The following is a 23,710-nucleotide window of genomic DNA, read 5'->3' on the forward strand; positions in this document are numbered from 1 at the left end:
CCTTATTTATTTTCTCACATGCACTGAGCTGAATGCTCGAGGGTAAGTTTATTATCACGTCACTGTGCTGAGATTGCTGAGAAGAGCAGAGCGTGGGTACGACAGGGAGAGAAGGGGGCAGAGCAGAGCGGGAGTGACACACCGTAACACAGCGATGCTTTGCAGAAGGGACTTTGCAGCCGGGGACACAGGATCTGGTCTCCCAGGGGAGCTGGAGGGACCCGATTCGCTCACAGGCCATGTGTTGGGAGCCCCCCAGATCCAGGCGACCTGCCTCCCCTAGGGTTTGCGTTTACAAATGAAAGGGAATCTGTCTCCACAGGGATAATCGTGCCATTTCTGAAAATCTAGAAAGAAAAACAAAAATGATCCCTGGGGTGAGGCAGGCTGGGCCGTTCCTGCTCGTACAGTGACCCCAATCCTGCCCCGTGCCAGGCCCGACGGAGAAGATCCCAGCTCCTGTGCACAGCCCTGAGGAAGAGGAGGGTGGGATGGAGCCCTGAGCACCCCAGATTGGGGCAGCCCCATCCTGCAAAGAGAGGCCGAGGCTCAGTGTGAAAGGGGAGACGCCTGGTCCATGTGCTACTGCTCCTACCTCCCCCACCCCACGTGCCCCCACCCCAGCCAGAGGGCAGAGGAGAGAGCGAGAGCCCTGCCCCGGGACTGGGGGCACCCGCTCAGGAACTGGGCTGCTGCCTCCCTCCCTGCTGAGTGAGCTGCCCCACAGCCAGGCCCCCTCCATGCCCTGCCCGCCTGGGTCTGGCTACACCCATGGGAACATCTGTCCCAGGCAGGGCTCAGCCGCCATGCAGAGGGGATGTGTCCCTGCCCCAGGAGTCAGTGTTACCGGCCTGCTGTGCACGGAGCTGCACGTTCCTCCCTCAGACCCCGTTACCCCTCTGCTCCGGGGGTGTCTGTGCCCGTGCCCGGGGGCTGCCCCGGCAGTAGTATTCCTGCTTAGTCAGCCCAGAGAGCGCCTAGGGAAGGACAGTCCTGGGTCTGGGCTGGGTGGGCTTTGCCCCTCAGCAGCACCCCAGGCCGAGCAGGGAGCTCCGCGGGGGGGTATAGGCCGGTCTCAGTGCCCCATTCCCTTGGGTGCGGGTTTCTGCTGCTGTTTGACTCTATCCTGTCCAGTGACTGCGGCCCTGGCTGTGCCCCTCTGCCGGCACCGGGTCTGACGGACACTGAGCCTGTAACTCAAGACTGTATCATGACGCACACGTTCCAGGGGCTGAGTTAAGGTTACATGGGCAGCTTAGTCTGGTACTTCCTTGACTTTGGGACTTTCATGTTCCTTTAACATAATGTTTTGGGTGTAATTTAGGAATAGTTCATAAACGTAACAAAGAATTAATGGTTTAGTAAAATGTTCATCAATTATTACAGAGCCCAGTGCTCAATGGGCTGCTTGTTACCCTAGCGTGTGACTGTCTATCACACCCGGCTCATGGCGGGCCCAGGCCTGTCCCAGTGATAAATGGAATTGGTCTGAGAGCCCCGGCCCTGCCCCTCGCTCCCCACACCCACTGACACTGCAGGCCCCACACAGACACAGCACTCAGTGATCGGGGCCAGGCAGGGGATTAGTTGTGAATTTTGCCCCTCTCCTGTTCACAGCCTGTCTGCAAAGCGACCCCTCGAATCCACCAACACTGGCTAGTCCAGGGGTTCTCAAACTTGGGGTACTGACCCCTCATGGGGTCGCAAGGTGGTTACATGGGGGTCATGAGCTGTCAGCTCTGTGGGGCTGGCAGCCCCAAGTCACTATTCAATTAAATGACCCCTCTCGTTGTGAATGTATAACGGGGGTCCCACTGAGAGGCTTGCTGTGCGAAAGGGGGCACCAATACAAAAAGGTGGAAAACCACTGGGCTAGTCCCTGTTGCCGTCTGGGCTTTTTGGAACTTTCACAAGCAGCCGGCATGTGTGCAAATGCTTGTGAGTAACACAACCCTGTGAGGGGGACAAATGCAGCTCTGGTGCCCACATCATTGTGTGGATCAGGGTTTGCACAGCAGGGGGGCAACAGCGACTCAGAGCCATCGCCCCTTAAAAGCTCACCAGAGTCCTCGTCTGGGGCCAGGGGTGTCTGTCTGTCTGTCTCTGTTTGCGCGTGTGTGCATATGTCTCTCCTGCCTGTCACTGGAGCAGACATATGACCTGACCCAGGGGAGCTGGTAAGCAGCAGTTTTACCAGGTGCGACAGGGGTTCTCTCCTGACTGCCCTCCCAGCATGGGGCAGGGAAGAGAGGAGCAGGGATTTGCACTCCATTGCGCACTGGGGCCAGCCTGGATCAGTATCTCAGGACTTGTGTGGTCAGAGCGCTGCCAGGATGGTAGGTCCATGGGGGTCTGAGCCGCCTGCTTACCTGTATTGTCAAATAACACTGTGCAGTGCTCATTTCCTCCCAAATTATTAGGTTGCCATTTCTCCCAAGCTCTGAAGCTGAACGGGGATTCATCTGACCATCTCCAGGTTTGATCCTGCAGAGACAAAGGAGAGCAGAGCCCCGGTAAACCCAAGGTTACACAGCTAGAGACATGCCCCGGAGCCGAGGGGCCATGGGCAGGGCACGGGCAGAGGCTGCCCAGTGACACTGGAGACACTGATCATTGCTATGAAATGTCAGCGCTGACAACAAGGGCTACATTTACTGGCAGCTGAAGTTACACCAGGACCTGCCCAAGCCCTGGGAAGCATGAAAACAGCAAGTGAAGGGAGAGTCTCCGTCACCCCCTGTCCCTGCCACCCCCACATCGCCGAGGGGAGCGCACCCCGACCTGCCCTCAGGTTCCACGTCCATCTCCAGCCCAGCCCGACAGGCAGCACCTGCAGCGTCATCCCACGCGCTGTCCCGCAGCCCCACGCTGCTGCCCCCATTCTCTCTCGTGTGCACAGATCCACGCGACGACGCTCCCCAAGCCCATCCACAGGGGAGTTACTCTGCTCCCCGCTGCAGAGATCACGGCGGTAGGTCTGGGGGACGGGGGCGCTGGATGAAGCTGGGTTCGCACTGTCGGGGATCAGGGGCTGCAGCAGAATTAGTCACCTGGCAACCCAACCAGTGCAGCCAGCCGGCTGCAGGCCACCCGACTGACTGCACCCCCTGCCTGGGCAGGAAGGGCAGCTGGCCGGCTCTTAGCCCAGCAGCTCTCTGGCTGCTCAGTGTGGTCATGCCACGGCCGCGATCCTCCCTGTGCTGCTGCTCCTCGCCGGGCTCCTGTCCTGCTCCAGCCCTGCTCCTCTTCCTGCTCCTGCTGGTTTCCCAGCCTTGCTCCTGCTCAGTCCTGGCCGCCTCGGCTCGCTCCTGGTCCCGGCTTCCTTACCCTGCCCCTGGGCTCCGGCGCTGACCCTTGATGTGCCGCCTGGGTCCCCTCCTGGCTCTGACCCTCGGCTTGGCTATTAATTCCTGACTTCGGCTCTGACCCTTGTGTTGGATCCGCTTCCTGCTCCTGCTCCGACCATTAGCCTGACCACCCACGGCCCCGCCTCTATCGTGTGTTCCCTTGGGCTGTTTGCTGGGGAGGGAAGCAGACGCCGTATGCGCCTGGAGTGGGCTGCCAGCACCTCAGCCGATGGGAAGGAGCCGGGAATGTTGGCGACAATCCCCTTGTTCTGTCCGTGCGTTCAGGGATTCGGGTGGGTCCTGATCCCCCCTTCCCTGTCCCTGAAGGGAGTTCTGGGTTATTAATTCCCCAGGCTTTTGTATGGGGCTGTGTCCCTCGGTGGGCAGCTCCTCAGTGGGCGGGTGCAGGGGGAGCTGCGGAGGGGCAGAGGCTGACGCTGCCCAGGCTGAGTTGACCCCCCGAGGGGTGAAAGGCTGCGACGTGGCCCAGGAGGTCTCTGTCTCTGGCATTTTATCACGGTGAGACATGAGGAGGCCAAGAGCAGTCGGGCATGTTTAGCAAGTGACGACAGCCTGTAGGCTGGAGGGAGCCTCGTGCAGGAGTCATCGCCGTCACTCCCGTCCCGCTCGGGTCCTGCACGGGAACGAACGGGGCTGGGCTGCCGATGCCTCCGCACCGGGGCCTCCGCGGGATAGCACCAGCTGAGTAGCCCAGACGCGACTGGCCAGGGGCTGGGCGCAGCGTACGCGCTGCTGGGTCCCCGCTGCAGGCCCAGACTTGTGGGGTTCGGGGGCGCCAGAGCCGCAGCCGCCGAGCGCCATCGGCCGCTTCCTCCCCCCGCGGCAGTGGGAGCTGCAGCCGCGGCTGCTCCCGAGTCCCGCTGCCCAGGGGCGGAGAACAGCCGCCGCCTGGTCCCGCGGGCTGCCCCCCTCCTCTCCCTACCACCCAACTGAGTCCTGCCTACGATCGGGGGCCTGCTCGGGGCCAGCCCGGACTGTTACTCACCCCGGCCCCGCGCTTCCCCTGCGTCTCCCGGGCCTCCCTCCAGCGCTTGAGGAGGGAGGAGGAAGGGCGAGCCTGGGGAAGAGGCGGGGATTCGGGGAGGGAGCCAATGGGGGAAGGAGGGGTGGAGTCAGGGCGGAGGGGGGGGTGGAGTCAAGGCGGCGGGGATGGCGCGAGCACTTCCAGGCTCAGGAGTATTTGCTTGTCTGTCCAGTTTCCCAACCTAACGTCGGTCGGGACGCGGGACAAACAAGGAAATATCGGGACAGTGCCGATAAAATAGGGACGTCTGGTCACCCTACAGGGAGCAGAAGCCGCCTCCCCGGCCAGGCTCTGTCAGGCACCCGCCAGGTTGCAGAGCAGCACCCGGGAGGGGCCGGAGTCAGAAGTGGCTCCCTCCTGCTCCCCGCCCAGGCTCCTTCCCTCAGGGAGGGCAGCAGCAGGTGCCGTGGCGGAGGGGGCAGGCGCCGTGGGAGAACAGACCCCTCCACAAGGAACGTGGGGTGGGGAGAGGGTGGTCACCCTGGGCTGGGTGCGGGGGAGGGTTGGTCGGGGGGCACATGTGTGTAACCTCCCCTTTAGATCGTGCCCCCCCCCCAGTATGGGGAGGCTCCGGGCATCTAAGGGGCGCCCTTGGGGGAGGGGGAAGAATGGGGCGGGAAGAGGTGGAGCAGGGGCAGGAAGAGACAGGGTGGGGTTCTGGGGGAGGGAGCTGAGGGCTAGAGACTGGACTGGAGAGTCCCCGCGCCCCCGGTGTGCTCGGTCCCTGGGCGCTAGTGTCACGAATGTGAATATTAATACCAACAGTTCACACTCTGCACCGGGCGCTGGGGATCGACCCTGTGATGGGAAACCCAGGCGGTTACAGCCCCTTTTCACCCCGTTCCCATGGAAATCCTGCTCTGGTGGCACCCCTGCCCCAAACAACAACCTCACTGAGCAGAGACACAGAGCCCAGGGGCCTGGGGAGGGGCTGCCAGAGGCAGAGCGGGCACTGGGCACTCACATGGTCAAGGTCTGAGAGTCCGATCCAGACATGATTCTTCTTTGTGGGGTCCCCCTTGATGTAATGGGCCAGCATATTCTTTTCTTCGGCACTGTGAATGGAGGCGAGATGGGCCCCAGGCCAATGCTGCTGGCAGTCCGCCTGGGACAGGAAAAAACAAAGCCAGTTACCCCCTTCCCGGCACTGCAGGGAGCAGCAGGCGCGAGTCCAGCACTGTTCTGGGCCCTGCCTCCCTCGGGCAGCAAGGGCTGTGAGGGGACAGGACCCCGTGTTAGCACCTCTCCCCTCCCCAGGACCAATGGGAGGAGCAGGTAGAGACGCCTCCCTCCCTCCATCCCCCTTCACCTTCCCGGCCCCCACCCCGCTCGGCACAGCCACAGCCACCCTGTGCCCTGCTGGTGTCACCGAATCCCTCCCGCGCCAGCTCCTGGGCTCTGCTCTGAGCACTGGCCTGCCCTGGGCCATGGCTCTGCCAGACTCACCCGCTGTCATGCTGGGAGCAGAGCACAGGTGTGGCTGATGAAGGGCACTGTTCTGACCCCAGGCACTCGGACTCTGCCAGGCGCTCGGCTTGTGCACATGAGCAATTAGCACCACATGACCTCAGAGCAGCCCTGGCCGAGGGGATTTCCTGGCAGATCTCACAGAGTCCTAGAGCCCGGGCTCCAGCCCAAGCGCAGAAGCCTACACCGCAATGAAACACGCGTGGCAAGCGGGCAGCAGGGCGACTGGCAGAGAGGTTCGTGGCGAGGGCCAGAGCAGAGCCCCACAGAGAAACGCAGCAATCGACCGTGGGGGTGACGAGCGAGTGCCCGAGCAGTGCAGCGTGTAAGGTGCCTCCTTCCCCCCCTCCACACAGGGCGGGAGGTGAACTCTGCGGATAAACCTCTGAACTCTGGGGCTGCACTAGCCAAGGACAGCAACTGTGAGTGGGGTACAGAGAAGAGACGGGCACGTTAATGGAACATTTGGGTTGCTGGACTTAAGTACCGAGGGGAAAAGGACACCGCCCAACTTACTTGGGGGTGGGTTGTTTGTGTTTATGAACCCTAGTTGTGGTGTTTTCCAAAATTAATGCTGAGTTTTTCCCCTCCTTTTATTAAAAGTTTTTGCTACACTCAGACTCAGTGCTTGTGAGAGAGGAAGTATTGCCTCTTAGAGGTGCCCGAGGGGTGGTGTGTAATTATCCCAGGCCACTGTTTGGGGGCTCGATCCGGTTCTGTGTTGTACTGTTGAAACGGATCCCCTAGATACTGAGCTGGCCCGTGTTGCTGCTGGCTTCATCTGGCAGAAGGGTTACAAACATACTAAAATGTAACATCCCTGTGGTGGGGAAAACACCACAGCAGCCCACCAAGGTAGCATTTCATTTCAGAAATGAGGAAGTTTGTGAAACAGAAATTAAAAGGTAAAGCACAAAAAGTGAAATCCCTGCAAGCTGCATGGAAACTTTTTAAAGACACCATAATAGAGACTCAACTTAAACGGATCCCCCAAATTAAAAAACATAGTAAGAGAACCTAAAAAGTGCCACTGTGGCTAAACAAGAAAGTAAAAGAAGCAGCAAGAGGCAGAAAGGCATCATTTAAAAAGTGGAAGTTAAATCCAACTTGTTAAGTACATCAGAAGCAGGAAGCCTGCTAAACAACCAGTGGGGCCACTGGACAATCAATATGCTAAAGCAGCACACAAGGATGATAAGGCCATTGCGGAGAAGCTAAAGGAATTCTTTGCATCGGTCTTCACAGCTGAGGATGTGAGGGAGATTCCCAAACCTGAAACGTTCTTTTTAGGTGACTGTCCAGGTTCCCTCCACACTCTGAACTCTGTGGTACGGATGTGGGGACCCGCATGGAAGACCCCCTAAGTTTATATTCCACCAGCTTAGGTTAAAAACTTCCCCAAGGCACAAATTTCTTTCCTTGTCCTTGGACGGTATTGCTGCCACCACCAAATGATTTAGACAAAAATTCAGGAAAAGAGTCACTTGGAGTCACTTCTTCCCCAAAATATTCCCCCAAGCCCTTTCACCCCCTTTCCTGGGGAGGCTTGAGAATAATGTGAGTACCGACCAGACCCTTTGTCCCTAGGACACTGAAAATCAAACAGGTTCTTAAAGTAAAAGAATCACACCTGCAAAATCAGTATGTAAGGTAACTTTACAGGGTAATAAAAAGATTAAACACAGAGGATTCCCCTCTAGGCTCAGCTTCAAAGTTACAAAAACAGGAATAAAACTCCCTCTTATCATAGGGAAAATTCACAAGTTAAAACAAAAGATAGTCTAACACATTTCCTTGCCTTTACTATCAATTTCTGTAATTTTATATGTATAATTTCAGGTTTGTTTTCAGGTATGCTTCGTCTCTCTCTCCATCCAGAGAGGGAACAAAACAAAGAGAGCACAAACAAAACCTCCCCCCATCACCCCCCACCCCCGATTTGAAAGTATCTTCTTTCCCCATTGGTCCTTCTGGTCAGGTGTCAATTAGGTTAATTGAACTGATTAACCCCTTACAGGTAAATTGATTCTATACCTCTGACCAGGAGGGATTTTATGTTACTGTATACGTAAAGGTTGATACCCTTCCCTTTATATTTATGACAGTGACAAATCTGAGGAACTGTCCCAAATTAAGGTATCATTAGATGAGGTTTTGGAACAAATTGATAAATTAAACAATAAGTCACCAGGACCAGATGGTATTAACCCAAGAGTTCTGAAGGAACTCAAATGTAAATCTGAAGAACTACTAACTGTGATACCATATGATTGGAGGATACCTAATGTGATGCCAATTTTTTTTAAAAGCTTCGGCGGCGATCCTTGAAATTCAAGGCCAGTAAGCATAACTTCAGTACCAGAAAAACTGGTTGAAACTGTAGTAAAGAAAAAAATTGCCATACACATACCGATGAACATAATTTGTTGGGGAAGAGTCAACATGGTTTTTGTAAAGGGAAATCATGCCTCACCAATCTACTAGAATTCTTCCTTTCCCTGACTCTGCACAGCTCCCGGAAGTGGTTGCCAGGTCCCTGCAGCCCCTAGGCACATATGAGACAGGGAGGCTCCATGCGCTGCCCCTGCCCGAGTGCCGGTTCCGCAGCTCCCATTGGCTGCGAACCACAACCAATGGGAGCTCTAGAGCAGCCATTTCCTAGGAACTGCAGTAAGTGCTTTTGGGACCCCATACCCCAATCCCCCTCCCACACCCCAATCCCCTGCCCCAGCCCGAAGTCTCCTCCTGTACCCAATCTCCCTCCTCCAAACCCACACCCTGTTCACACCCCAACCCCGTGCCCAGCTCTGAGCACCTCCTGTACCCCAAACCTCTCATATCTGGCCCCACCCAAGAACCACCCTACATTCAGAGCCATGACCCACCACCCGCACCTTAACCCCCTGCCCCAGCCCAGAGATCTCTCCTGCACCCGTATCCCCTCATCCCTGGTCCCACCCCAGAGCCCACACCCCCAGAATGAGCCCGCATCCCCTCCCTCACTCCAAACCCTTCGGCCCTAACCTGGAGCCCCCTCCTACACCCCCAGCTCAGAGCCTATACCCCCCCTGCACCACAACTTCCTGCTCCAGCCCAGAGCCATCTCCCACACCCCAAATCCTTCATCCCTGGGCCCACCCCAGAGCCCGCACCCCAGGCCGGAGCCCTCACCCACTCCCGCACCTGAACCCTTTGCCCCAGACAAGTGAAAGTGAATGATGGTGGGGGAGAGTGACAGAGGATGGGGGGATGGAGCAAGTGGGGGTGGGGCCTCGGAGAAGGGGCGGGGCAGGGGTTTGCACTTAGAAAGTTGGCAACCCTACCCCCGCCCCTCCCACCGTAGCGGATTCCCAGCCTAGCCCAGCTCACTTCCTCTGATATTCACCCTAAACCGCCCCATCCCCCCAGCCTCCAGCTCCAACCCAGCGCCCCGGAGCCCCGCTGTCCCCAGCCTCTCACCTCAGCCTCCAGCCAGTTTTTCTCTTGGGGGACGTATCGATAGCAGCTGTCGTGGAAGGGTAGCCAGGACCTGGGACATGCTACACCCTGTACCCCTGCAGAGAGAGGGGGCCGGGGGGCAATGGTGGGGATAGGACACCGTGGTTAGAGGCTCTTTCACAGGCAGAGCCATTGCTTTAAATTAGGACAATTAACGTTGGGATCCCGTTTGGGGCTGTGTCTGGCTGGCAGGACCCTCCAGGCCCTGGCAATGCAGGAAGAAGCTGGGTTTGCCCAGACCCCACATCGGCAGAACAGGGCCCCTGAAACCCAGCCCTGAGCAGGGATCCCAGCAGGGCAGCACTGGAGCTGCCAGCCACAGTGGCCCTCATTCAGCTGCAGCCCTCGGGCAGAGGGAATTCCTGCCACCCTGATCTCCTCCCTGTCTCCCCCTGGGCCATGCAGGACAGTTGGAGCAGGGAAGCCGGCAGTGGGGCAGGAGGGGAACTCCCAGGACCAAGGGGTGAAGCTGGGGGAGCAATGGGGTTGGCACAGACTGGGAATAGAGAGGAAATCGGGAGCAGGGGCCCAGTTCTGGATGGAAGGATCTGGGGGGTTGTAGGAGGAGGGAAGGGAGAGAGGTGCCCAGGGGGATGGGACATAAAAGGAGGGAATAGCAGGGATCTGAGGGGTCTGGGGTGGAGGAGAAGGGAACACTGCTCCTACCCCAGCCGTGTTGCTTGGGGGGGCTGGGAAAAGGTTCCCCCTCCCCTGCACTCACCGGCGGCGGGAAGCAGAGTGCCGTGGCGGAGTGGAGCGGGCTGGGGCCGGGCTGCTCCGCTTTCGCCACTTTCCCCCAAGCCCCATCCCCTGAGCGACACGGCTGGGGCTGGGGCGAGGGAAGCAGAGCTGGCTGCACCCCATCTTACACTAATCCCCTGGGCCACTCTGGGCCTGCCGCCGAAGACCCGGAGCGCTGCAGCGGGTGGCGCCTTTTTTTTTTGACCCTCCACCTGGCTACGCCACTGGTCCCACCCTATCCTCAGGATAAGAGCAGACCTTGGGGGGGACTTTCACCCACCTTCTCTCACCTGCTCCCTGGGGAGGGGCCGCAAGGCCTGGGCTCTCCCCAGGGCAGTGACCCCCAGCAGCAGGAGACGGGCAGTGGCTCTGAGAGTGACGAGGGAAATGAATTCACTTCCCAGTTCCCACCATGGTCACCAGCACCCGGGGGCTACAGCTCCGAGGGGCCTGGCAGGGACTCACCTTCCAGCGAGGGGTTAAAGATCAGGCAGCCGAGGAGGCAGAGGCTGAAGTAGGCGACTGGCCCCATCTTCTTGCTTCCCCTGGGGAGAAAACACACAGGGGAGATGGGGCCATGAGAGCCTGAGACACCCCCCAGAGCAGCTCCCTTCTCTCATGGGGCATTTCACAGGGGGAGGTGCTTCGTTGCTGGGGCTGTTGCTAAAGGGCCTGGCTGGGCTGGAAGGGCCCCGAGAGGGATCCTGTCCCCCTGCCCCTGCCCTGGGGAACCGAGCTCGGAGCCCATCTCGCTGGATCCAAAGAGCCCTTCCTCTTCCACCCCTCACTGAGCCAGGTCCCAGCTTCTCAGTGGCCAGGCTCTGCAAGCAGCAGCACCCGGGACTCCCCAAACCAGATCTGCAGGTGGGGAGGAGCCAGGGGGAAGCAGGGAGGCCATGGTCACTCAGACGGGACCTGGGTCCCAGGCAACAGGGTCCCATTTGCAGAGCAAAGCTGTTCTCAGAAGGGGCATTTGCCATCTCCCGCTGTCCCTCTCTCCCCCATGCTGGAGTTGGCAGGTCCCCATGGTAGCCACCTACATGGAACGTGGAGGGAGGGCACAGGTGGCAGGGGGGAGAGTTTGGAAGAGGCACCAGTGCCACCAGGATGGAGGCCAGTCTGTGTGCACGTGGCTGGAATGCCAGCTGCAGGTGCAGCACCTCTGCAATCGTTCTCTGACTAGAGACCAGTTTAGTGTTAGAAACTTGGAGTCCTCTTGTGTTATCACCCAGCACCTGGTACATGAAACACCCACTGACCCACCCCGGGGCCTTTCCCCACTAACAGGTGTTTCAATCACTCTCATATTTCCATGTCCAGAGATCATGTGTCTGGAAAGCCAACACCATGTGGTTGGGACGGGCGGGAGGGGAGTGGTTATAGTTACTGCATCCCATGGTGGGGGCTGGTGTCACGGAGTGTGAGGGAGTCAGCGCCCTGCACCCCTCTTCCTGAGATTCACCGTGACTCTCAGCCAGCCAGTAAAATGGAAGGTTTATTGGACAATAGGAACGCAGTCTACAGCACAGCTTGTAGGTACAACCCGGACCCCTTAATCAAGTCCTTCTGGGGCGTTCAGGGAGCTTAGACCCCAGCTTGGGGTTCCCTGCGTTGTACCACCCAGCCCAAAAAGGAAACGAAAACCAAAACCCTCCAGCAGCATTCTCCCCCCGCCCCCTTCCTCCTCTCCTTTGTTCAGTCTCCTGGGCAGAAGGTGTCATTTCTCCAACCCCCCTCCTGGCTCAGGTTACAGCTCAGGTATCTCCCTGCAAGGGCAGCCCCCAATCCCCAATGTAACTTCCCTGCTCCATCACAGCTGGGCCCCTGTTGCACCATTATTAAGAAATGGGGTCCAGTGGGGAGCCACCCTGCACAGTGATGATCCAGCAGGGACTGGACACAGACTGGAGGCTGGGCCCAGCTCCTGGAGGGGCAGAGCGCTGGGCACAGCTTCACAGGGCGTTAGGGTGCCGCGTGCAGGGCTGTGCGGGTGGGAGGAAGGGGTGAGACAGAGACGGCCCCAGGGTCGGGGGACACACACAGGACAAGCTTGGCCACCCACCCCCGTAACAGATCAGCTGCCGCCAGCCCCCCAGCGCAGGAGGAGGAAGAAGCTGGAGGAAGCCAGGGTCTCACCTGATTGTCTCGCTGGGTAGCTGCTCCGGTGCTAGGCCAGTCCAAGTGCAGCCTGCATGGGACACTGGCCGGACACGGGGCATTTATAGACCAGTGCGGGGAGGGGACCAGGTGTCAACACTGAACATGCAGATCTGTGCTGATGGCAGCTACAATCATTTAACGCCCAGGCAAACAGAGATAAGAGGAGCCAGGACCCGGCCACCAGCCGGGCTGTGAGCAGGAGGAAGCGTTTGTCAGGGCTGAGATAACAGATACAATGAAAGCTATTTCCTTCCCTTTCCCCTCCCCACCCTTCCCTTTCCCCTCACCACCCCGTCTGTCAGCGCTGAGATGAGTGTGGCTGTAGGGAGCCCTCGTGCCCTGGCCCTGACCAGCCCAACTGCTCACGTCCATCTTGTCCCATGGAAAGTTCCGGGCAGATCCCCAGGGAGTGTAGATCAGCTGGAGTCCCCCTGAAGTCAGTGGGGGGATCCCCAGCGGGTACAGTCTGGTGTGGGGCTATTGGAGTCCTTGGGGTCAGACCCCCAGCGGGTACAGTCTGGTGTGGGGCTATTGGAGTCCTTGGGGTCAGACCCCCAGCGGGTACAGTCTGGTGTGGAGCTATTGGAGTCGTTGGGGTCAGACCCCCAGCGGGTACAGTCTGGTGTGGGGCTATTGGAGTCCTTGGGGTCAGACCCCCAGCGGGTACAGTCTGGTGTGGGGCTATTGGAGTCCTTGGGGTCAGACCCCCAGCGGGTACAGTCTGGTGTGGGGCTATTGGAGTCATTGGGGTGGGACCCCCAGCGGGTACAGTCTGGTGTGGGGCTATTGGAGTCATTGGGGTCAGACCCCCAGCGAGTACAGTCTGGTGTGGGGCTATTGGAGTCCTTGGGGTCAGACCCCCAGCGGGTACAGTCTGGTGTGGGGCTATTGGAGTCCTTGGGGTCAGACCCCCAGCGGGTACAGTCTAGTGTGGGGCTATTGGAGTCCTTGGGGTCAGACCCCCAGCGGGTACAGTCTGGTGTGGGGCTATTGGAGTCCTTGGGGTCAGACCCCCAGCGTGGGGCGTTGCTCAGAGCTCCGCTGGAGTCACCGGGGCTAGAACCCCAGCGGGTGTGAACTGGCCAGAGCCCCACGGGAGTCAATGGAGTCACACCAGCTGGGGCCTGGCCCCCATCAGTGCAGGGTAAAATGGCAACTTTCCCCATTCCCGGCCCTCAAGCCCGGGGAGCACTCGGCCCATCACGCGCCCTGTGCTTGGCTCGTCAGCGCCCTGACCTGGGTGTTGTCATTTACACCTGTGCAACGAGACTGGGAAATGCACCATCCTCCCTGGGCGGCGATTTACACGTACCGGGCTCTGGTGTCAATGGTGACTGTGACGAACTGGGCCTGTTCTTACTGTGGTGTGTGAATGCTGACAGGGGAGTGTGGCTAGGATAGTCTGCATTGGGGGATGGGAGTCTGCCCGAAGGCGAATACCTGAGCGTGTAACATGAGAACCCAGGAAGGGGTTGGAGGCCAGGTGACACCTTGGCCCGGAAACTGAACAAAGGCTGTGGGAGGGGTCGCTGAAGGCAGAGTGGGAATCAGGCTGGAGAGATGGCTGGGAGGCAGAGATGGCTCTGACCCCCCCAAAGGGGGGGGGGGGCTGGGATGCCCTGGGACCCCAAGCTGGACCTAACTGAGGGGGGCCCTGTTGTCTGTGCCTGCAAGACCTGTCTTGGACTGTATTCCTGTCATCCAAATAAACCTTCTGCTTTACTGGCTGGCTGAGAGTCATGGTGAATCGCAGGAAGCCGAGGGTGCAGGGCCCTGAGTTCCCCAATACTCCGTGACAACTGGTGGCAGCGGCGGGATCTACTGCACCCCGTGGACGGCGCTTCCTGCAGTAAGTGACTGGGGAGCAGTAAAACGAAGGGGGATTGACGGGGACCAGGCGTGCTGAAGAGTGAGAGAGAGACGGTTATTACCCCTGGTAGTGTGTGACCACCGAGAAGGACTTTTGCAGTAACAGGGTCCCCCGGGGGGATCGCAGCGAGTGGTCCCAGGGGCGGAGGAGTCTGCAGCTCTACCCTGTCAGAGAGGTGGTGACCTCGAGAAGGGCTGGCACACTAGGGGGCCCCCTGGGAACTGTGGGGAGCTGTGAGCACACAGGCCGGTGAGTGGCCAGCAGGAAGATGTATGCCAAGCGGCTTAAGAGCGACCTGGTGGAGCTGTGCAAGCAGAGGGGGCTGCGCATTGGGAGGCTCACCAAAGCACAGCTCATTGCCCGGCTGGAGGCGGAAGATCGCGCGAATGAACTGATCCCTGTGTCTCAGGGAAGCAGCCTGGCAAATGCAGTGCAGGCACCAGTGTCTGTCCCAGCTGGGAGTGGTCAGCCGGCTGCTGAGGGCTTCCCGAGACCCCTCCTTCCTATGCCTAGGGGAAGGGTGGGGAGCAGCCCAGCAAATCCGAGGGCGCCGTGACCCCCCCGGCCAGCAGGGGATCCTCCCGGCAAAGCTCGCCGGCCAGCAGAGGATCCTCCCGGTGACGTTTGGCATCCGTGGAGCGGAATTGGCTGGAATGGGAGAAAGAGCTAAAACTGAGAGAGCTGGAGGATCGGGAACAACAGAGACAGCATGAATGGGAGGAGAAAGAGAAACGGAGACAGCATGAAGAGAGACAGCGTCAGCATGAACGGGAGGAGAATGAGAGACAGCGTCAGCATGAACTGGAACTGGCGAGATTGAAGGGCAGCGAACCCCCGGCTGCGGTGAGTGAGGGGGGACCCAGGACTGCACGTAGCTTTGATAAGTGCATCCTGGCCCCACGCAAGGAGGGGGAGGACATGGATGACTTCCTGGAGGCCTTTGAGACGGCCTGCGAGCTGCACCGGGTTGATCCCGCGGACAGACTCCGGGTCCTTACCCCCTTACTGGACCCCAAAGCCGTGGCATTGTACCGCCAACTGGAAGAGGCAGAAAAGGGGACTACGAACTATTCAAAAAGGCCCTGCTATGTGAGTTTGGGCTGACTCCTGAGATGTACCGGGAAAGGTTCCGGAGTCAGGATAAAACGCCTGAGATCTCATATCTGCAACTAGCCGTCCGCATGGAAAGATACGCCAGCAAGTGGGCTGATGGGGCCCAGACGAAGGAGGACCTGGTCAAACTGCTGGTACTGGAGCAACTGTATGAGCGGTGCCCATCCGACCTGAGGCTGTGGTTGGTGGACAGAAAGCCAGAAAACCCGCGACATGCAGGCCGGCTGGCCGATGAGTTTGTAAAGAGCCGGTCAGGAGATAACAGGGAGGAGTCCCAAAGGAACAGTCCCACCACAACGCAGAGAGAGAGTCACCATGGGACCTCCCCGTGGGAAAATACAGAAAAACCCCATCAAAGGGGAACATCCGGCGTCAGGACCATGCGACCCACTCAAGGGGAACCAGGGGACATGGGCTGCTACCACTGTGGCCAAAAAGGCCACATACGGGCCCAGTGCCCCAGGCTCAGGGACAGACTGAGCAGACCGAACCCACAGAGGGTTGACTGGGTAGAGACCCAGCCCGGCGAGAGGCAGCATTCCCAGGGAAGGGGGGCTGGCAGAGTACCACCTGCTAAGGAGGGAGGAGAGCTCCAGGCCAGCTCCTCTAGGGGGCTGGATGCTCCAGACTAAGGGTTTTTGGTTTATACGGTAGGCGCGGGGCTGTCCCTCCGGAGAGAGTACCTTGTTCCCCTGGAGGTGGATGGGAGGAAGGTCAATGGATACTGGGATACGGGCGCAGAGGTGACGCTGGCCCGGCCCGAGGTGGTGGCCCCAGATCAGGTGGTGCCCAACACCTACCTGACCCTGACGGGGGGGGGGCGAGACACCAGTCAAAGTGCCCGTGGCAAGGGTACACCTGAAGTGGGGGGCCAAGGAGGGCCCCAAGGATGTGGGGGTACACCCGTATTTGCTCACTGAGGTATTGATGGGGGGGGACCTGGAGAACTGGCCAAGCAACCCCCAAAGGGCACTGGTTGTGACCCGCAGTCAGAGCCAGCGAGGGGCACTGCGTCCTGGCCTTGGGGGGGGTGCCTTGCCTGAGGCGCAGGACCCTAACCTGGTGGGGAGGGAACGCCCAGGGACACGGCTCAGGGAGGCTGCAGCTTCAGACCCAGCGGGCGAGAAAGAGCAGGTGGCCATCCCTGTCCCAGCTGCCGAGTTCCAGGCCGAGTTGCAGAGAGATCCCTCCTTGCGGAAGATAAGGGACCTGGCCGACCTTGATGCGGTACAGACCATGGGACGAGGTGGCCGGAAAAGGTTCCTGTGGGAGAAGGGGTTCCTGTACCGAGAATGGGCTCCCGCAGGGAAAATGGAGTCAGGGGGGATCAGGAGGCAGCTGGTGGTACCCCAGAAGTATCGCCGCCAGCTGCTGTGCCGGGCCCATGACATTCCCCTCTCAGGGCACCAGGGAACCTGGCGTACCCAGCAGAGGCTGCTACGGAGCTTTTACTGGCCTGGGGTCTTTGTTACTGTCCGACAGTACTGCCGATCCTGTGACCCCTGTCAGAGGGGGAGGAAGGCCCGGGACAAGGGGAAAACAGCTTTAGGACCCTTGCCCAGCATAAAGGATCCTTTCCGGAGGGTGGCGAAGGTTAAAAGGGCGGCTCTACACCAAGAGAGCCCAAAGCACAGACCTCCAGACTGGAGCGCTGGGAGAAGACCCCAGCCCAGTTGGAACCCCAGGGGTATTGGGGTGGGGAAAGGGCACAGGCCGCATAAACCTTCCCACATGGGAACTGCGAGTGCCATCAAGCACCCCCAACCTAAGGGGGGGCGTGAAACTGGAGAGGCCTGGTGTAATTCTCACCAAGGAATGGGAGGGATGCGGGGGCATCCATGGGAACGGGGGTAGGTTCGAACTTCCCCAGGTCACTGCCTGAAGTGACCCCGCTCAGTTCGGTCTCGAAGGGGGGAGAGATGTGACGAACTGGGCCTGTTCTTACTGTGGTGTGTGAATGCTGACAGGGGAGTGTGGCTAGGATAGTCTGCATTGGGGAATGGTAGACTGCCCGAAGGCGAATAGCTGAGCATGTAACATGAGAACCCTGGAAGGGGTTGGAGGCCAGGTGACTCCTTAGCCCGGGAAACTGAACAAAGGCTGTGGGAGGGGTCGCTGAAGGCAGAGTGTGGGAAGCGGGCTGGAGAGATGGCTGGGAGGCAGAGATGGCTCTGACCCCCCAAAGGGGGGGGGGGGCTGGGATGCCCTGGGACCCCAAGCTGGACCTAACTGAGGGGGGCCCTGTTGTCTGTGCCTGCAAGACCTGTCTTGGACTGTATTCCTGTCATCCAAATAAACCTTCTGCTTTACTGGCTGGCTGAGAGTCATGGTGAATCGCAGGAAGCCGGGGGTGCAGGGCCCTGAGTTCCCCAATACTCCGTGACAGTGACGTATGGTGCCGGGACAATCAGGCCCATGGCAATTGGACTATAACTTGAGGGCGCTGCCTGTGGCCGAGGTATTGGCCCTGTTCTGGGCTGCCCACGCTCCCTCCTGTCTGTCTCTGCTGCATTTCAAGAGAGCCCATTACCCCGGTATGCAGGTGTGACGGTGCTGCCCATGGGAGCCAGCTGAGGTCACTCAATCAGGGTGAACTGCAAACAGAACGGGGCAGACAAACCCCAAACGCTGGTGGATCTTCCAATACTTAGATTTACCAAAACAGCTTCTATAGGACCGCACTGGTCACTCAGAGTCCAAACAACGCAGTCCCCTTAAAGTGCGCAGCCTCAGGCCTCCATCCATACACATGTCAGATATGATGATTATACTGAAAATCTTATTTCATAGGGTTACCATATGTCTGGGTTTCCCCGGACATGTCCGGCTTTTGGGTCTTTAAATAGCCGGCTGGGGGGAATTTGTAAAAAGCTAAAAATGTCCGGGATTCCCCCCGGACGGCTATTTAAAGACCCAAAAGCGCTGACAGGGCAGCTGCGCTGGGGGAACCGCGGCAAGCCGGCGCCGTCGGCGCCACTCACCTTTCCTCCCTGTGCCCTGGGGCAGTGCACAGCTGAGAGCTCCCGGCGCGGCGGTGTCAGCCCACGGGGCCCCCGGCACGGCCGGCGGGAGCCTGCAGAGCGCAGCCTGCCCCTGCCCCGGCACACAGAGAGGCAGCGAGGAGGTCTCGCTCCCCTGCGCGCTGCAGCGGGGTGGGGCCAGTAGACTCGGGCACAGAGACCCCCCCGCCCCTGCCCCCCTCCCCTCGACCCGACCCAACCGTAGGAAGGAGCCAGAGGGATTGAGAGGGACCTGCCTGCTGGATGCTTCCTGGGAGCCGCTCCAGGTAAGCACTGCTGGGCTCACCTGGAAGATACCTCTGGGGAGGCTCCCCTCAGCCCCACTGCCCTCAGCCCGCACACTGACCCTGTTCCCTCAGCCTCCCCCGCAGTGTCCCCCCTGTGCCCGCCCACCCTCAATCCACTGCCCTCAGCCCCCCTGACCCTGTTCCCTCTGCCTTCCCCACTGTCCCTCCCCTCCTCCCCCCCGCATCGTCTCACCCTGCATGGATGTGGAAATCTGTCCCAGATTCCAGGCTGTCATTAGCCCCTGGGGCAAAAGATCAGCAGAGGTTTCCAAAGGGTGTAGAGACACACAGCTCCCGAATTGCTAGTTCACGGCTGCGGCACACTGCGCCGGAGCGGCCTACACCCCCACGCCTGTGATTAAGAAACTTATTGGCTGACCTAATCATCACCCTCGCTGCTCGCTTTCACGTGCACAAGATATGACCTTGTTAAGTCATGTTGATGAGTATTGTATGCTCCTCCTATGCGCAGAAATTCAACCACTTATAAGTGTTGTAAATAGAAAAGTAAGATAATAAAAACCCCAGTGAAAAGTCCCTGGGAGGCTTTTTCCGCTACCACGACCTGGCGCTCTGTCTCCTTCCTTTCTCGTCGCCACAAAAGGGAAGTTTGCAGCCTTTGCTCAGACCCAAACATTTTCACTTAAAAAAAAAAATACCCAAACTCATCCTGACACCCATCTGCTCTGTCCAGATTTGCTGTTATCCCTATTGAGGCCAAAGTGGTTTGAAAAATTAAAAATCCATGACACCATTGTGTTGCTTCCCCCTGTGTTGCTTGTTAATCTGATGGACCTGCCGATAATGACTAAAGATGAATGCCCTGGGAGCAATGTGTCAGGCAGACAGTTTGTGAGGTAGGAATGTGAATGCTGAAGCCCTCACAAAATGCAGAGGCTTTTCTTAACCTGAGCACTGAAAAAGAGCCAGATACCCTGCATGGGTTTGAAAGTGACAAGAGCCTAGCGACTGACCAGAGCAGCGTCAGGTTTGAAGTGACGAGGAGGGTCTGTGTCATGAAGTCTGCATTTCCACTGAGAACTCTTCCATCGCCAGGGTAGTGCTGGTGCAGGTCTGCTGCCCGGCACAGCAATGCTGAGAGGTGCCAGTGTAGACCCGACCCACTGCCCTCATCCCCCACCCTGACCCTGTTCCCTCAGCCTCCCCTGCAGTTCCCCCTGTACCTCCCACTCCGAACCCACTGCCCTGAGTCCCTGCCCCCGTTCCAACAGCCTCCCCCACAGTCCCCCTGCTCCCCCCAACCCACTGCCCTCAGCCTTGCCCTACCCCAAATCTCTTCTTCAGCCTCCCCCGTCATCCCACCCCCATCACTCCCCCTGCTGTCCCACCCCCTCAACTTCCCCCCATTCCAGTCCTGCTCCCCTCTGTCTCATCCCCTCCAGACTCTGTCCCTCTCCCCAACCCCCCGACCCTCCCCAGCCCAGCTCCATTGTCTCCCCCACCCCGCCCCACCCCACTCTACACAGTTCTCTCTACCCTGTCCCATTCATGTTCCCCTCAGCCCCTAGCCTACTCCCCCATCCCAGTCCTCTCCCATCCCCCTCAGCCCTCCCCAGTCCCAGTCCTGTCCCCCTCAGTTCCTCCACCCTGCTTCCCCCGATCCATCCCCACACATGCACCGACTCTCTCGACCTCCCTCCCCCCAATCCCACTGCCTGGACCCACCCCCGTCCCACTCAGGACATTCATGAAAAAGAAGCAATGGGCTTAAATTGTAGCAAGGGAGATTTAGGTTAGACATTAGGAAAAACTTCCTAACTGTAAAGGTAGTTAAGCACTGGACAAATTACCTAGAGAGGTTATGGAATAGCAGTCGTTGGAGTTTTTTAAGAGGTTAGACAAACACCTGTCAAGGATGGTCTAGTGTTGTTATTCCTCAGTCCTGCCTCAGTGCAGGGGTTTGACTAGATGACCTGTTGATGTCCCTTCCAGTCCTACATTTCTGTGATTCACTCTGAATTGCCTTGTGCCACTGTCTAGTAGTAGTGGCACACAGTTCTCTGACATGCAGGTTTATAAAATTGTAGTTAATATACAGTTTAGAGCATAACAATTTTAAACCTTGCATGTTCAGACCAACTGAGCTGAAAATTGTGATCTTGTATTCAAAACTATTACGATGTGGGCTGAACTAAAATCAGCCTGAATTGCTCAACGATATCAATGGAATCAGCATTGTGCTGCTATATATTGTAAAACATTACAGTGAAATCTTGCAAGTATTCCATAGCACGCCGCCTTGCTCAAGTGGTCACTAAGCAGAACATCTTCCTGTTTCAACATTCTTAACTTGTATCCCTCCTAGAAGTTGTTTTTTTTCAAACACTGAATGCTGCTAAGTTATGAGTTTTAACAGGTTTTTTTCTTTTAAACCACAGCACTGAATGTTATTCTAAAATTGTTTTCCAAATATTCTTAAACTCCCAGTTTATCCCCCGCTGATGTTCATTGTGAAAAGTATTGCAGGTCTAATAATAATATTTGGCACTTTTGTAAATCACTGTCCAACATGTGTTTTGTGCCCTCCTCTGGTGGATTTTTAGAGGATAACTGTACAGCTACCAGCTAAGGGAGTTATATCTTGAACTCAAGTAGTGGAAGCTCATGCTTTTAAATCCGGATGGCTCGGGTTCAATCCTTGGTGACTAGCTATGATGGAGGTTGCTACATTTATAATCCCTTTAATCAGAAGTTCTGAATATGCTTTGTTGTAGGCAGAACTAGCCTATAGTTAAGCAACTGAAAATTTAGAATGGGAAGTGTTGAAATGTTGGGAAGCCTTATAATTCTGCCAATCTGGAATGAACATCCCATCTGAGGGATGGGGGCGGGGAGAGAGGAGAGTGAGACAGGACCAGGAAACTGGGACAAGGAATCCAGAGCGGTAGTGGGAGGCAATTGAAATCAGATGAGGAGCTGGGGCGGGTTAGACAGCAATAGACAAATTAGAGGATTGGGCCAAAAAAAACCTGATGAGGTTCAACAAGGACAAGTGCAGAGTCCTGCACTTAGGGCGGAAGAATCCCATGCACTGCTACAGACTAGGGACCGAATGGCTAGGTAGCAGTTCTGCAGAAAAGGACCTAGGGGTCACATTGGACGAGAAGCTGGATATGAGTCAACAGTGTGCTCTTGTTGCCAGGAAGGCTAATGGCATTTTGGGCTGTATAAGTAGGGGCATTGCCAGCAGATCGAGGAACGTGATCGTTCCCCTTTATTCGACATTGGTGAGGCCTCATCTGGAGTACTGTGTACAGTTTTGGGCCCCACACTACAAGAAGGATGTGGAAAAATTGGAAAGAGTCCAACGGAGGGCAACAAAAATGATTAGGGGTCTGGAACACATGACTTATGAGGAGAGGCTGAGGGAACTGGGATTGTTTAGTCTCCAGAAGAGAAGAATGAGGGGGGATTTGATAGCAGCCTTCAACTACCTGAAGGGGGGTTCCAAAGAGGATGGAGCTCGGCTGTTCTCAGTGGTGGTAGATGACAGAACAAGGAGCAATGGTCTCAAGTTGCAGTGGGGGAGGTCCAGGTTGGATATTAGGAAAAACTATTTCACTAGGAGGGTGGTGAAACACTGGAATGCGTTACCTAGGGAGGTGGTGGAGTCTCCTTCCTTGGAGGTTTTTAAGGCCCGGCTTGACAAAGCCCTGGCTGGGATGATTTAGTTGGGAATTGGTTCTGCTTTGAGCAGGGGGTTGGACTAGATGACCTCTTGAGGTCCCTTCCAACCATGATATTCTATGATTCTATGATTCTATGAATAGGATAGACATAGACTGGAGGGGACGGGAAGGAAGGGTCTTTGACTACTCAAGGTCACTCCGTTCTCCGAACATTTGATTCACGGGAAGCAGGGGAGGGGGACGAGCAGGGGGCGGAGCGTTCAGGGGAGGGGGAGGAGTCAGGGCTGGGACTTTGGAGAAGGGGCGGAGTTGGGGTGGGTAAGGGGCGGAGTTGGGGTGGGGCTAGGGCCCCTTGGAGTGTCCTCTTCTCCTTCCTTGGAGGTTTTTAAGGCCCGGCTTGACAAAGCCCTGGCTGGGATGATTTAGTTGGGAATTGGTCCTGCTTTGAGCAGGGGATTGGACTAGATGACCTCTTGAGGTCCCTTCCAACCCTGATATTCTATGATTCTATGATTCTATGGTAACCCTAGTCTATGCTGAGAGGTGCTTTGTGCTTCTCAGATGGGACACTCTCAGGAGCCCTATGGCCTCCCCACCAGCCTGTATCTGGGGGGTCTCCAGCCAAGTGTGCCCCTGACCATCACATTGGAGTCAGGGAGCCCAATCCCCAGGGGCCTGGGCCTGTCCAGGTGGAGGTCGTTTAGCTCGACCCCACCCAGGGGTCACAAGCAGCTCAGAACACAGCTGGTCCCTGAGGGCCACCTGGATGAAGAAGGTTCCTGTCCCAGATCTCCTGCTCCCCCAAGGGCTCTTCACTCTTTCTGCACAAATATTTGCCCTCTTCATGCCATGAGAAATTCTTTCCCAGTCACCCATGTCAGCGGCTTGCCGGGATTACAGCGTGTGCTCCCTAGAGCCAGCGCTGGCATCCCTCCAGACCCACTCAGGGAGGCTGTGTAAACATTTCCAGACGCCCGCGAGGCCAGAGGCAGGGGCCAAAGTAAAGTAATTGTAAGAAATTCCCATATGCATCATTAGCCTCCATAACTGGGATTGTGTGGCTGCAAACGGGGGCGGGGGGCAGAGGGGGCTGTGATGAGTTGGGGCCACATCTGTATAACACATGCACTCCGATTGCTCTTGGGAAGTGGTGTTATGAAATACCGCTGTATCATGAGTTCCTACGTGTATGTGAAACCACCACTCCTGACAGGGCCGGTACCATGTACACCCCACACAGGCGCAAAGGCAAATGCTTAAGATTAATAATGGTGCTTAAACCTCACAAAACGCTATGTTATAAAAAGCAGTAGCATCCTTAGAAAACCCCATTTAGCTGATTCCTCTGATGGGAGGGGGGAAGTAGGAGCAGTGGAAAGTTACCTGGAGGAGAACAAAAGAGGCCAAGTGCTCGGGAGTGGGTAGGGGTGACGCTGGCAGACCAGGTGCCAGCTCATGCCAAGATCTTTGTGCCTCAATTGAACACTGACAAATACACGGCTGTAGTCAGCC

General features: G+C 57.5%; 2 protein-coding genes across 3 annotated transcripts in view; both read right to left on the reverse strand.

Moving 5' to 3' along the window:
- LOC103305706 (C-type lectin-like) overlaps positions 1-19,624 on the reverse strand; it is a 118,205-nt gene extending 98,581 nt beyond the window's left edge. Inside the window, exon 1 of one of the 2 annotated variants that reach the window (XM_065593143.1) lies at positions 18,742-19,624. The gene's annotated coding sequence lies outside the window, so the exon portion shown is untranslated. The remainder of the gene's footprint in view (positions 1-18,741) is intronic. The other variant, XM_005313237.5, reaches the window with a different exon arrangement.
- Positions 3-18,351, reverse strand: LOC101947198 (C-type lection lectoxin-Enh3-like). Its single transcript, XM_065594566.1, has 6 exons — positions 18,223-18,351; positions 10,564-10,643; positions 9,319-9,413; positions 5,357-5,497; positions 2,370-2,484; positions 3-347 (listed from the first exon to the last, which is right to left on the reverse strand). The coding sequence occupies exons 2-6, from the start codon at positions 10,628-10,630 to the stop codon at positions 280-282; spliced, it is 486 nt and encodes a 161-aa protein (XP_065450638.1). The 5' UTR covers positions 10,631-10,643; positions 18,223-18,351; the 3' UTR covers positions 3-279.
- Positions 19,625-23,710: the final 4,086 nt, after the last annotated feature.

This window comes from Chrysemys picta, chromosome 1, assembly GCF_011386835.1.
Source record: "Chrysemys picta bellii isolate R12L10 chromosome 1, ASM1138683v2, whole genome shotgun sequence".
In the NCBI taxonomy this organism is placed as follows: Eukaryota; Metazoa; Chordata; order Testudines; family Emydidae; genus Chrysemys; species Chrysemys picta.

Bases quoted from the DNA above. Each gene is read 5' to 3' on its own strand.
- LOC101947198 (XM_065594566.1), bottom strand. From the start codon at position 10,630: ATGGGGCCAGTCGCCTACTTCAGCCTCTGCCTCCTCGGCTGCCTGATC. The intron at 5,498-9,318 runs GTGAGAGGCTGG...TTCCTGTCCCAG, and splicing joins AAAACTGGCTGGAGGCTGAG to GCGGACTGCCAGCAGCATTG. The intron at 2,485-5,356 runs GTGAGTGCCCAG...TTGTCTCTGCAG, and splicing joins GACTCTCAGACCTTGACCAT to GATCAAACCTGGAGATGGTC.